This window comes from Sinocyclocheilus grahami, unplaced genomic scaffold (assembly GCF_001515645.1).
Source record: "Sinocyclocheilus grahami isolate Dianchi unplaced genomic scaffold, SAMN03320097.WGS_v1.1 scaffold286.1, whole genome shotgun sequence".
In the NCBI taxonomy this organism is placed as follows: domain Eukaryota; kingdom Metazoa; phylum Chordata; class Actinopteri; order Cypriniformes; family Cyprinidae; genus Sinocyclocheilus; species Sinocyclocheilus grahami.
This window is the reverse complement of record NW_015505465.1, coordinates 872,204-885,366: the sequence shown is the minus strand read 5'-3', so window position 1 is coordinate 885,366 and position 13,163 is coordinate 872,204. Positions and strand designations below refer to the sequence as shown.

Sequence of the window (13,163 nt, the reverse complement as noted above, 5' to 3'; positions counted from 1 at the left end):
TGGCAAACAGAAAGTGTCAGAAAGCCTTGATGCACATCAGCACTTCTTTTCAAGAATGGAGCCTTTTGGTCCCCCCGCTTTCTCTCTCTCTATCTTTACACACACACACACACACACACAACCTCTAACATTCATCTAGCTTAGTCTTAGTAACCACACACACCTGTACAGCACCAACCACCAACTAATCCACCACGGGCTCCATCCACATCAGAAGGAAAAACATGTGAATTTTGACCAAGAATGGCAGAAAGGATAAAGTGTATCGATGTCTTAAGATGGCAGTGAATGTGTGTGTGTGTGTGTGTGTGTGTGTGTGAGGCTCGGGGTGGGGGCATGGATATCTTTGATCCAAAGCATCATCTGGCTTTCATGGTCTTAAGGAGAGGCCCTTTGAACTTGATGTTTAGGTGGAGAGAGCGAGAGAAAGAGAGGCTAGAGAGGGGAAGCCCACCCCTTGCCCCAATCTGGGAGGCACATGTGTTACTGGTGGGGTGGGGGTGTCACTGCAGAATGGCAGTGTCTCAGAACGAGTCACGGAGCATGACCATGACCTAAACCAAAGTCCACCTGGACCTCCACAAGATCACACTACCCCTCACTGTTTGATGTTCCACAAAAACCCTCTCTCAGTACAACAAACACCCTTGATCTGTAGGATTATTCTCAACATGTGCAAGTAAACAAATTAGATTTGCAATAAAAGGGACCGATGCAGACTGCTGTGTTCGGTTTAGTTTTATAGCACAGCATGAAATTACTGTTTTGAAATGTGTCTTACAAAAGGAAATTGTTGGAGGCATGATGGTATCAAATGGTACTACCATGGTACTATCATATATCATGTTAATAAATAAGGTAACACTTTATTTTTATTGTCCACTTTAGACATTCTACTAACAGTAAGCAACTTTGCAACTACAAGTCAACTAGCAGTCATTAGAGTATTAGTAGACTGTCTGCTTAATATCTTCTAACACCTTATTTTGACAGATCCACAACATACAACATACTATGAGAAAATGTGCAAGTATATGTCAACTTATTCTACTAACCCTAAACCTAAGTCTACTCTGAGAGTTAGTAGACATGTAAAAAAAAGTATTAATATTTTGAAATATTTCTCTATTTTAATATATTAAAAAAGCTGAATTTCCACCAGCCATTACTACAGTTTTCAATGTCATGTGATCCTTCAGAAATCATTCTCTAATGTGCTGATTTTGTGCTAAAGAATTATTGTTATCAATGTTGAAAACAGTTGCACTGCTTAATATTTTTGTGGAAACAGTGATTATTTTTTTCAAGATTCTTTGATGAACATAGTTCAAAAGAATAGAAAATATTTTTTGTGACATTATGAATATCTTTACTATTACTTTTGATAAATTTATGCGTCCTTGCTGAATAAAATGATTCATTTATTTAAATGAATCTTTATGACCCCATTTCAGGGTTATTTAAGTATCTATGAATATATAATTTATATTATTGGTATATACTTGAGGTATTAAATCCCTAACCTCGAGGATGAGCAATAATAAGCGATGTTTGCCTCAGTAAACTCTACTAATGATAGTATCCTTTAAAATCTTTAGGTTACCATAGAAGTGGTGGACAGCCTGGAAGGTTCGGAGCCAGAGAAGGGAATACGCAAAGAAAACAAGCCTGGCTGGGCGGCTCCTAACTGGAGGAACTGGTGGCAGCGTTCGTCTTCCTCGTCCTCATCATCATCCTCCGTGTCCACCCCGAAGGGTCCTGACGAACATGATTACCCCTACGAGAGCAACACGGAGGACAGCAACTTCCTTAAACCGCTTGGAGACTGGGAGCGAAGAGGGTCTGCTGGCACAGGAAGCAGATCCCAGACCGAATACGGTTCGTTGCAGACGAGCATGTGTTACGGAATTACTGTTTTAATGAAGGGCTCTGCAAAGCATAAATATGGCTCCGCCGTGAGGTGATGGAATCTGTCATTTGCTCGTCAGATGATTTACGCTGTCACTATAACAAGGACAGTGCTTCTTACGGAGTCTGTGATTGTAGATTGCTTCCTGTAGGAGAGAGATTCCTGTGTGGCAGAGTCTGTCTCCGTGACAGAAAGCACTCCTGAACATCAAAGCAGGAGAGAGAGAATCCAGAGCATCTGTTCCTCTGGTCTAATAGCTCTCTTTCTGTCTCTTTAGGTAAAGTGGAGTTAAATGAGTGAATGTGTGTTGCTGTCAGAGACTGCGCTTCCTGTCAAACGCATTCTTACCCTGTCACCACTTGCCTAAACCCTTTTGCTCTAGAGGAACTCTCTTTGATCAATGTGTTAAGGTAATACCAAATCGAAGTAAAAAATTCTCCATATAAATTTTCCTTACGACTAGCACACGGTCTGTTGTGGCCGTGACTCATTCCTGAGGGTTTGCCGTATCTGCTTTTGATTGGCTTATTCGTTTCCATTAGCGGTGTGTGGGGAGCTGTGGCTCTTGTGGGTTCAGACATGTTGCTGCCTGTGAGTTGGCCCGCACTCGACTGTGACCATGCAACTTGACGGCGCTGAAAGTAATGTTGTCTTTTTAAGACCAAAGGTCTTTGTTTTTCTATCATCAGGGGCAAAGGATATAGATTGTGGTTGCTTGCTTGCTTGGTTTGTGTGTGTGTGTGTGTGTGTGTGTGTCTATACACTACCAGGAAAGTTTGAGATTATGTAATGTCCAAAAGAAATGTTAAACAAATCAAAACATCCTTATAATTTAGCTTTTTCAAAGTATCCACCCTTGGTTTGGCTGCTTTTCTTTCATTATCTGATTGAGCTGAGAAAGAAAGAAAGAAAGAAAGAAAGAAAGAAAGAAAGAAAGAAAGAATATTTTAAAAGAAATCTAACAATTATAAGAAATATTAAAAAATATTTATCATAAATTATTAAATTATTAAAAAAAAACGTTATTATTATTATTGATTAAAATAATCTAATAAATTTGTGTTGCATATAAATACAAAACTGACATTAACAATATAGAATTTATAATAATAATCATCATCATCATCATTTTTGTAAAGGTTTTATACTTTACAGTTTAAATATTTTAGAGCATATACTTATTATTAGTGTGATAATAATTTTGTAAATAATATCCTAGCCACAATTTATATATTTTAGGGCAGAAACTTTTTTATTATTAGATTAATAATAATAATAAGCATCATTTTTGTAAAGTTTTTATACTTTACAGTTTAAATATTTTAGAGCATATACTTATTATTAGTGTGACAAATAATTTTGTAAATAATATCCTAGCCACAATTTATATATTTTAGGGCAGAAACTTTTTTATTATTAGATTAATAATAATAATAATAATAATAAGCATCATCATCATCATCATACTGTAAAGAATTTTCCTAGCCACAATTGATACATTTTAGAGCATAAATTTATTAGATTAATAATAATAATTTTGTAAAGAATTTCCTAGCCACAATTTATATATTTTAGAGCATAAACTTTTTTTATTATTAGATTCATCATCATCATCATCCTGTAAAGAATTTTCCTAGCCGCAATTGATAAATAATAATAATAATAACAAAATAATAAATAATGTTAAACAAATACATTGTTATTATTAAAATTTCAGCTTTGATTTACTTAGAAATTATCTTTCATTTCTAAACAGAAAATCTTAGGTTGGTTTCATGTTAATCCAGCAAGAGCAGATGTTTTTGTGTCCAACAGATCAACTGTAAACGCCCATTGTAAGGATATAAAACTGTATTTCTAGAATACTCCACCTCAATACTTCAGCTACTGTTTTGGTTGCCCCTCATCACTGAATCAGAAATGTAAGAGTAGTACTTGTATGTTGTTTAAAAAGCAGTTGAGAAAGAAAGAAAGAAAGAAAGAAAGAAAGAAAGAAAGAAAGAAAGAAAGAAAGAAAGAAAGAAAGAAAGAAAGAAAGAAAGAAAGAAAGAAAGAAACTGAGAAAGAAAGAAAGAAAGAAAGAAAGAAAGAAAGAAAGAAAGAAAGAAAGAAAGAAAGAAAGAAAGAAAGAGAATATTTTAAAAGAAATCTAACAATTATAAGAAATATTAAAAAATATTTATCATAAATTATTAAATTATTTAAAAAAAACGTTATTATTATTATTGATTAAAATAATCTAATAAATTTGTGTTGCATATAAATACAAAACTGACATTAACAATATAGAATTTATAATAATAATCATCATCATCATCATTTTTGTAAAGGTTTTATACTTTACAGTTTAAATATTTTAGAGCATATACTTATTATTAGTGTGATAATAATTTTGTAAATAATATCCTAGCCACAATTTATATATTTTAGGGCAGAAACTTTTTTATTATTAGATTAATAATAATAATAAGCATCATTTTTGTAAAGTTTTTATACTTTACAGTTTAAATATTTTAGAGCATATACTTATTATTAGTGTGATAATAATTTTGTAAATAATATCCTAGCCACAATTTATATATTTTAGGGCAGAAACTTTTTTATTATTAGATTAATAATAATAATAAGCATCATTTTTGTAAAGTTTTTATACTTTACAGTTTAAATATTTTAGAGCATATACTTATTATTAGTGTGATAATAATTTTGTAAATAATATCCTAGCCACAATTTATATATTTTAGGGCAGAAACTTTTTTATTATTAGATTAATAATAATAAGCATCATCATCATCATCATACTGTAAAGAATTTTCCTAGCCACAATTGATACATTTTAGAGCATAAACTTATTAGATTAATAATAATAAGCATCATCATCATCATCATACTGTAAAGAATTTTCCTAGCCACAATTGATACATTTTAGAGCATAAACTTATTAGATTAATAATAATAATTTTGTAAAGAATTTCCTAGCCACAATTTATATATTTTAGGGCAGAAACTTTTTTATTATTAGATTAATAATAATAATTTTGTAAAGAATTTCCTAGCCACAATTTATATATTTTAGAGCATAAACTTTTTTTATTATTAGATTCATCATCATCATCATCCTGTAAAGAATTTTCCTAGCCGCAATTGATAAATAATAATAATAATAACAAAATAATAAATAATGTTAAACAAATACATTGTTATTATTAAAATTTCAGCTTTGATTTACTTAGAAATTATCTTTCATTTCTAAACAGAAAATCTTAGGTTGGTTTCATGTTAATCCAGCAAGAGCAGATGTTTTTGTGTCCAACAGATCAACTGTAAACGCCCATTGTAAGGATATAAAACTGTATTTCTAGAATACTCCACCTCAATACTTCAGCTACTGTTTTGGTTGCCCCTCATCACTGAATCAGAAATGTAAGAGTAGTACTTGTATGTTGTTTAAAAAGCAGTTGGAAGTTGGCTTAAGTATGCAGACTTGGCTCATTCATTCACCCACTCCCATGTGTATGAGCCAATTAGAGAAGTATGCTAATGGTATTGGCCAGCAGGCCGAGTTTGAGCGCCTCAGGTATTTGAAACATACGGTCTGAATCAGGATCTGCTCAGTGGGACAGGAGCACAACACAACCTGTGCTTGAAATCATGTCATAGCACTCAAGAGCCAGTGAATGTGTGAAAAAACTATATATTTTTCACTCTATTATAGACTACATAGATGGTGACGGTGACTGGAGTGGTTGGTCGCCATGCAGCGTATCCTGTGGAAATGGCAACCAGAAGCGGACCAGGTCATGCGGCTACGCCTGCACAGCCACAGAGTCACGCACATGTGACATGCCCAGCTGTCCAGGTAAGAAAGCCTTTCCCTGGACCATCCTTTGGAGGCCGTACAAGCAAACACCTGTTCCTAGATTACCAAGTGGCATATGCTGCCAAAAAGACCATCTTTGAAATGAATGGCACTGAGTAAACCACTTTCTTATGTACAGGGATTGAAGATGCTTTCAAGACGGCAGCAACAGAAGTCAGTCTTCTCGCCGGCACTGAAGAGTTTAATGCAACAGAACTCTTTGGAGTTGGTAAGTTATTTGTAATTTAACACGACCTGGTTAACTGGTCACTAAAAAGCAAGCAAAACAAGCTCCTAACTCTACAAGGGTACTCTTTTTACTCTATATTGTGCCATATTCAGGCAGAGAAACAGGAATACAGATTAGCTTTCTAGTACACCAATAAAACCTACTAGCTTACTATCGTAAATGTAGGAAAACATATATTGGTAAATTGGTAAATGTTGCTTACAAACCACAACACCACTACTATCTGGACTAATGCAGTCTGATTCCTTAACAAATTAGTCTTAAGAGTCGGTTCTTAGTGAATCACAACCAAACAGCACAACTAGTTCACTAATTCATTCATGAATCTGACCTCACTAGTTGTATTGTATGGTTTTGATTCACTAAAAAACAAACTTATAAGATAATATTAATTTAATGTGCTGTTTTAAGTCAGTCAAAACCAAGTGTGACTAATGTGGTCCGATTCCCGATCAAACTAAACACATACAACTTGTTACTTACTGTGTTATGTGGAATTTAAAACGACTATTTTATTTTATTATATTTATATTTATTTTCTTTTATTTAATATTCAGTCAATTACGGTATTTTTTCAAACATATTTCAGTCACACTTTATTTTAAGGTCCAATTCTCACTATTATTTAACTATTATCTATAACTTTTGCCTCAATCTCCTAATTACTGCTTAGTAAGGTAGTTTTAAAGTTTAGGTGTTGGGTAGAATTAGAGATGTGCTTTATACGTACTAATAAACAGCCAATATGATAATAATAGGCATGCTAATAAGCAACTAGTTAACAGTGAGAATTACGGAAAACTTACGGAATTAAAATTCCTTTGGAAACGTGTCAATCACGTATTTAAAAACTGCTTTGACTGTGTGATTCTGATTGTGATGTTGGTTACTCCCCAGACACAGACAGCTGCGAGCGTTGGATGAACTGCAAGAGCGAGTTCCTCAAGAAATACATGAGCAAAGTGGCCAACGACCTACCTAGCTGCCCCTGCTTATACCCAACCGAGGTGGCCTACAGCACTGCAGACGTTCATGACGCCACCACAAGGCGCAACTTCCGCTGGAAGGACGCCAGCGGACCAAAGGAGAAGCTGGAGATCTACAAACCCACCGCTCGCTATTGCATCCGCTCCATGCTCACGCTGGAATCCACCACGCTGGCGGCCCAGCACTGCTGCTACGACGACAGCATGAAGCTCATCACCCGAGGCAAAGGGGCCGGAACGCCCAACCTCATCAGCACCGAGTTCTCCGCCGACCTGCACTACAAAGTGGACATCCTACCATGGATCATCTGCAAGGGCGACTGGAGCCGCTACAACCAGGCTCGACCTCCCAATAACGGACAGAAATGTGCAGAGAACCCTCAGGATGAGGACTACTATAAACAGTTTGAGGAGGCCAGAGAGTTCTGAGCTGAGATGATGCTATGAACCTTCTAAAACAGAAGCAGAACTCGTTTCGAAAACTGGCTGTGTGTTTGAACAGGACTTGCTATGAACATCTTCATATGGTTTCCCTCAGAACCTCTGGTTGGAGTGTTTTCATGGAAAGAATAATATCGTGGTTCTCTTTGTATTGTTGATCTGTATTACTTGGGCTATCAGATTTTTTTATAAGGAGTAAAAGGGAAAACTAAAGGGAAGTCATATCAGGAATCACCCCACCAATGATCAGCTGACAGCGAGAGTTTCATGTGTTTTTGCATGCTTGTATTATGGCCAACATGCAGTTGGAAACCCTCACCTCAGGATTCTTGGACGGATATAAGAGTATCGGATACAATATTCAGGTTTCTGTGTAAACATGCATATATTTGTCTAGTTGGATGAACAGAATTCCTATATTATGTCCTGTTGTATCACTTATCCTTTTTTGCTAAAAACAAAACAGTCCTGCATAATCTTTGCAAAGTATTTATTGAGTCATAGTCATGTGTTGATGGTAGGGGTTTGTGCATATAGATGTATGGACACATTTTGAGTGCTAAATAAATAGTCCATGTCACATTAAATGTCAATTGTTGCTGACTCTCAGTGTGTTAAATTCACAGGAGATGATTCCATAGGATCTGTTGAGGTCAAAGAGTCTTTCACCTTGTATCACAGTCAAATAAGATCCATCCTCAGATATTAAACACTTTAAGCCATTCCACAAGACTCCTATTAGCTCTATCCAGAAACAGGCCTAAGCTCCGCTTTTGATGTCTGATGCAAAATACTCTTTCCTCCCTTTAAATGGGACTCAAATGTTTTTTTGCAAGCTCGCTCATATTCTTAAATTCCTCAGTAATTTCTCTGACTATGATCCTGCAATCACATGAATAGAGGGCCGCATTCTTAGAGCCAAAGCTGAGACCTCAGAACATCCCTTCAGATGTTTGTATCAATGATGTTTTCACTGTTTTGTGCTGGACCAATCCTGGGTCAACATTTGACCTGTGCAGTGACATAATGCCAGACAAATAGATCTTGTTTGACATTAATGAGGAAAAAAAATTAACTTAAATGATTTTAGCAAATGGCTGCAATATAACAAAGAGTGAAAAATTTAAGGGGGTCTGAATACTTTCCGTACCCACTGTATATATATATATATATAACATTATCCTACAAGGAAAGCAACAATTTTATTTAGCAATGCTAAATTGCGGTAAGACGGTAAGTAAAGTAAAACGGTAAGACCTATTTGAAAAAAGTTTCTCATGCTTACCAAATAATAAACTTTTTTTTTAATCAAAAATACAGTAAAAGTAAAACCAGTATTATTAGGAAATGTTATTACAATTTACCTTTTAGATTTTCATATATTTTAAGATGTAATTTATTGCGGTGATGCAGAGCTGTATTTTCATGTCATGTCATTACTCCAATCTTCAGTGTCACATGATCCTTCAGAAATCATTCTAATATGCTGATTTGATGCTCAAGAAACGTTTTAAATTATTATCAATGTTGAAAACAATTATGGCAAGCAACATATTTGTGGAATCGTTGATACATTTTTTCCAAGACTGATAAATATAAAGCTCAAAAAGAACAGCATTAAAAAAAAAGTTTTACAGTAAGTTTTACTGTTTAATGCTTCATTGCTTCATTAAGTATTTTAATTAATTAAAAGTCATTTTAATTACTTTCATTAAAAGTATTTTAATTCAATTGCTTTAAAAGAGTAAAAAGGAAACAAAAAATTTATATTTGAAATACAAACATGCATGTGTGTGTGTGTGTGTAATTTTCCAAAAATTCAATTATGCAAAAAATATGAAATGTGAAAAAAATAATAATAATTGTAAATGCAAAATTATATATTAAATGATATGGATATAATATAATTCATATATTCACACATTTATGAATAAATAAACAATGCATCTGACATAAAACATCACTGACTTTTGTAGTTTTCAGCATTCTTACTGATGCATTAAAAAAAAAGCAATTTTTGCAAATCCAACAATAGCTCAGTTATGTTATTAAGCCAACTAAATAACATTATCTTGGTTTAATATTATCTAGACCACCAAATTCAAAGAGTGACTAACCCCTCCCTACATTTGGTGCCTGGCAGGTATGGTTGAATTTTGATGCATGTTCACAGTAAGTCAAATGATTGTACATAAAAGCAAGGGTTCTGGTCGTCCCAAACGTCTTCCATTTAAGGATTATGGAGGCCACTGTGCTCTTAGGAACCTTAAGTGCAGCAGAAATTTTTTTTTGTAACCTTGGCGAGATCTGTGCCTTGCCACAATTCTGTGTCTGAGCTCTTCAGGCGGTTCCTTTGACCTCATGATTCTCATTTTCTCTGACATGCACTGTGAGCTGTAATGTCTTATATAGACAGGTGTGTGGCTTTGCTAATCAAGTCCAATCAGTATAATCAAACACAGCTGGACTCAAATTAAGGTGTAGAACCATCTCAAGGATGATCAGAAGAAATGGACAGCACCTGAGTTAAATATATGAGTGTCACAGCAAAGGGTCTGAATACTTAGGACCATGTGATATTTCAGTTTTTCTTTTTTAATAAATCTGCAAAAATGTCAACAATTCTGTGTTTTTCTGTCAATATGGGGTGATGTGTGTACATTAATGAGGAAAAAAAATTAACTTAAATGATTTTAGCAAATGGCTGCAATATAACAAAGAGTGAAAAATTTAAGGGGGTCTGAATACTTTCCGTACCCACTGTATATATATATATATATAACATTATCCTACAAGGAAAGCAACAATTTTATTTAGCAATGCTAAATTGCGGTAAGACGGTAAGTAAAGTAAAACGGTAAGACCTATTTGAAAAAAGTTTCTCATGCTTACCAAATAATAAACTTTTTTTTTAATCAAAAATACAGTAAAAGTAAAACCAGTATTATTAGGAAATGTTATTACAATTTACCTTTTAGATTTTCATATATTTTAAGATGTAATTTATTGCGGTGATGCAGAGCTGTATTTTCATGTCATGTCATTACTCCAATCTTCAGTGTCACATGATCCTTCAGAAATCATTCTAATATGCTGATTTGATGCTCAAGAAACGTTTTAAATTATTATCAATGTTGAAAACAATTATGGCAAGCAACATATTTGTGGAATCGTTGATACATTTTTTCCAAGACTGATAAATATAAAGCTCAAAAAGAACAGCATTAAAAAAAAAGTTTTACAGTAAGTTTTACTGTTTAATGCTTCATTGCTTCATTAAGTATTTTAATTAATTAAAAGTCATTTTAATTACTTTCATTAAAAGTATTTTAATTCAATTGCTTTAAAAGAGTAAAAAGGAAACAAAAAATTTATATTTGAAATACAAACATGCATGTGTGTGTGTGTGTAATTTTCCAAAAATTCAATTATGCAAAAAATATGAAATGTGAAAAAAATAATAATTGTAAATGCAAAATTATATATTAAATGATATGGATATAATATAATTCATATATTCACACATTTATGAATAAATAAACAATGCATCTGACATAAAACATCACTGACTTTTGTAGTTTTCAGCATTCTTACTGATGCATTAAAAAAAAAGCAATTTTTGCAAATCCAACAATAGCTCAGTTATGTTATTAAGCCAACTAAATAACATTATCTTGGTTTAATATTATCTAGACCACCAAATTCAAAGAGTGACTAACCCCTCCCTACATTTGGTGCCTGGCAGGTATGGTTGAATTTTGATGCATGTTCACAGTAAGTCAAATGATTGTACATAAAAGCCCTAACACGTCAAACTTGATCACAGAGCCCACAGTGACAGCGGGTGACATTGAGCACAACCACATCACAAGCTCCAGAAGACGCGTTCAGTAGGACGCCGATCAAGCGGGTTTAAAGTACATCTGCTGTTAGTATCAAGTGAATTCTCATGGTCTTCTCCCATCTCACCTTCATAAAAGCACTTTGGAGTGAAGGCTAAGCTTACAGCGTAGAGCGGGATAAGCAGCAGTGATCTTTATTGAATCAGACCGTCTGCTTCAGAGGCCCCTTAACATCAAAGCCAACAGCCTGCTTTATTTTAAAACATCAGGCCTGTGTTAGAGCAGTGGCAGATCCTGCCCCATACCAACTCTATCTCTCACTCTCACACACACTCCACATGTCCTTCCAGAAGTTACACCATTTCTATTTACAGACTTCCTAACAGCAGTGGATAATAACAGACTTCTGCCTTCACAGGTGCTGTACACTGGATGGTGTTTCAGTATTGGGACTTAATACTAATCTTACAAATTTGAGGTGTTATTTTAAACGCTTAATGACAAAAGACAATGATATTACCATATGACACCAGGCATTACTGCTGTATATTCGACTTTGGTGGCCAACAGTAGTGGTTAGATCATTTTGCAATTGTAAAGAACAACAAAACACTTCAAGGCCTAAAATTCTTCAAGAAAGTTCTACAAGAAATGCATAAAATAATTATATTATTAATAAAGAAATCTAGTATTTTAAAGCAATAGTTCACCCAAAAATGGCTGAAAATTTACTTAAACTCATCCACATCTTGGATGGCCTGAAGATGTTTGTTCACCGAAACAGATTTGGAGAAATTTAGCATTACATCACTTGATCACCAATGGATCCTCTGCAATGAATGGGTGCCGTCAGAGCTATTGCTTTAAATAAATGTTAAAAATTATGCAAATTGTACATTTGTACTCAATTCAAGCATGTAGAAATTTGAACTTGAAAGTACTCTTAATTGTAAACAAGCATCTCCTGTAAACTTGCTTTAGAATGACATGCAATGCATCATTAAAAGCGCTAGAAATATAAAAATGACTTGAACTGAATTATCAGCAAATATGTAATTATTTACAATAATTTACAATTGATATATTTACAATGTGTTCTCAAGAACTGATCCCAAAATACTTATTTCTAAGGTATCAAATACAATCTACTAAACTTTACTGTACTATTTTCCCAGCATGCACAAAGGCATGAATCCTTAATGAAGTTGCATAAATGTATAGTTCAGTCATGAAACTCTAGATGGCACAGGCTGACGGGTTGTTAACGTAACTGATGATATTCAGAGAGTTAAACGACTCGGCACAAGCTGATTGGTTCATGTTGCATATGCAGCCAATGAGCTTACGGCCTTGCATTTATATGGCTGGCTAGCATTCACTTGAGATTTTTGCAGCGTGCTTTCAGAGTTTCTCTGAAACCCTCCACCTTCCCCAGCTCCACCTGCTACGGGTTATTTTATATGCTATTTGTGGAGCAGCAGTATGTCTTAAATACTCCCAGCACTGTATCGCCGTATGCATTGGCAGTAGCCAGTTCCTGCACTTGCTTGCAGCAGCAGCAATAATCTACAACTACAGCAATAACCAACAGCAACAGCAATTCAGCAGCAGTGTAGCAGATCTATTCCGCCAAGACCAAATACATTAACATTGTCATATCCATCACCATGCTAAAATCTTCAGAGAGTTGTCATGATTGAAATAAAGTTATAGCTGTTTTTTATTATGTTTAAAACTTGTTACGTCATATCTGGAGTTCATTTTTATTACAAAAGCTCAAAAATGTTTAAAAAATATCTGATTTGTAAATGAATCATTCTTTTGTATTGAATCATTTAAGTGAATCCAGTTCAGAAAACCAGTCTGAATGATTCGC

At 34.4% G+C, this 13,163-nt stretch overlaps 1 protein-coding gene across 1 annotated transcript; it reads left to right on the top strand.

Moving 5' to 3' along the window:
- The first annotated feature begins 804 nt into the window (after positions 1–804).
- Positions 805–8,168, top strand: ism1 (isthmin 1). Its single transcript, XM_016292506.1, has 5 exons — positions 805–828; positions 1,599–1,878; positions 5,625–5,768; positions 5,908–5,997; positions 6,916–8,168. The coding sequence occupies exons 1-5, from the start codon at positions 805–807 to the stop codon at positions 7,431–7,433; spliced, it is 1,056 nt and encodes a 351-aa protein (XP_016147992.1). The 3' UTR covers positions 7,434–8,168.
- The last annotated feature ends 4,995 nt before the right edge of the window (positions 8,169–13,163 follow it).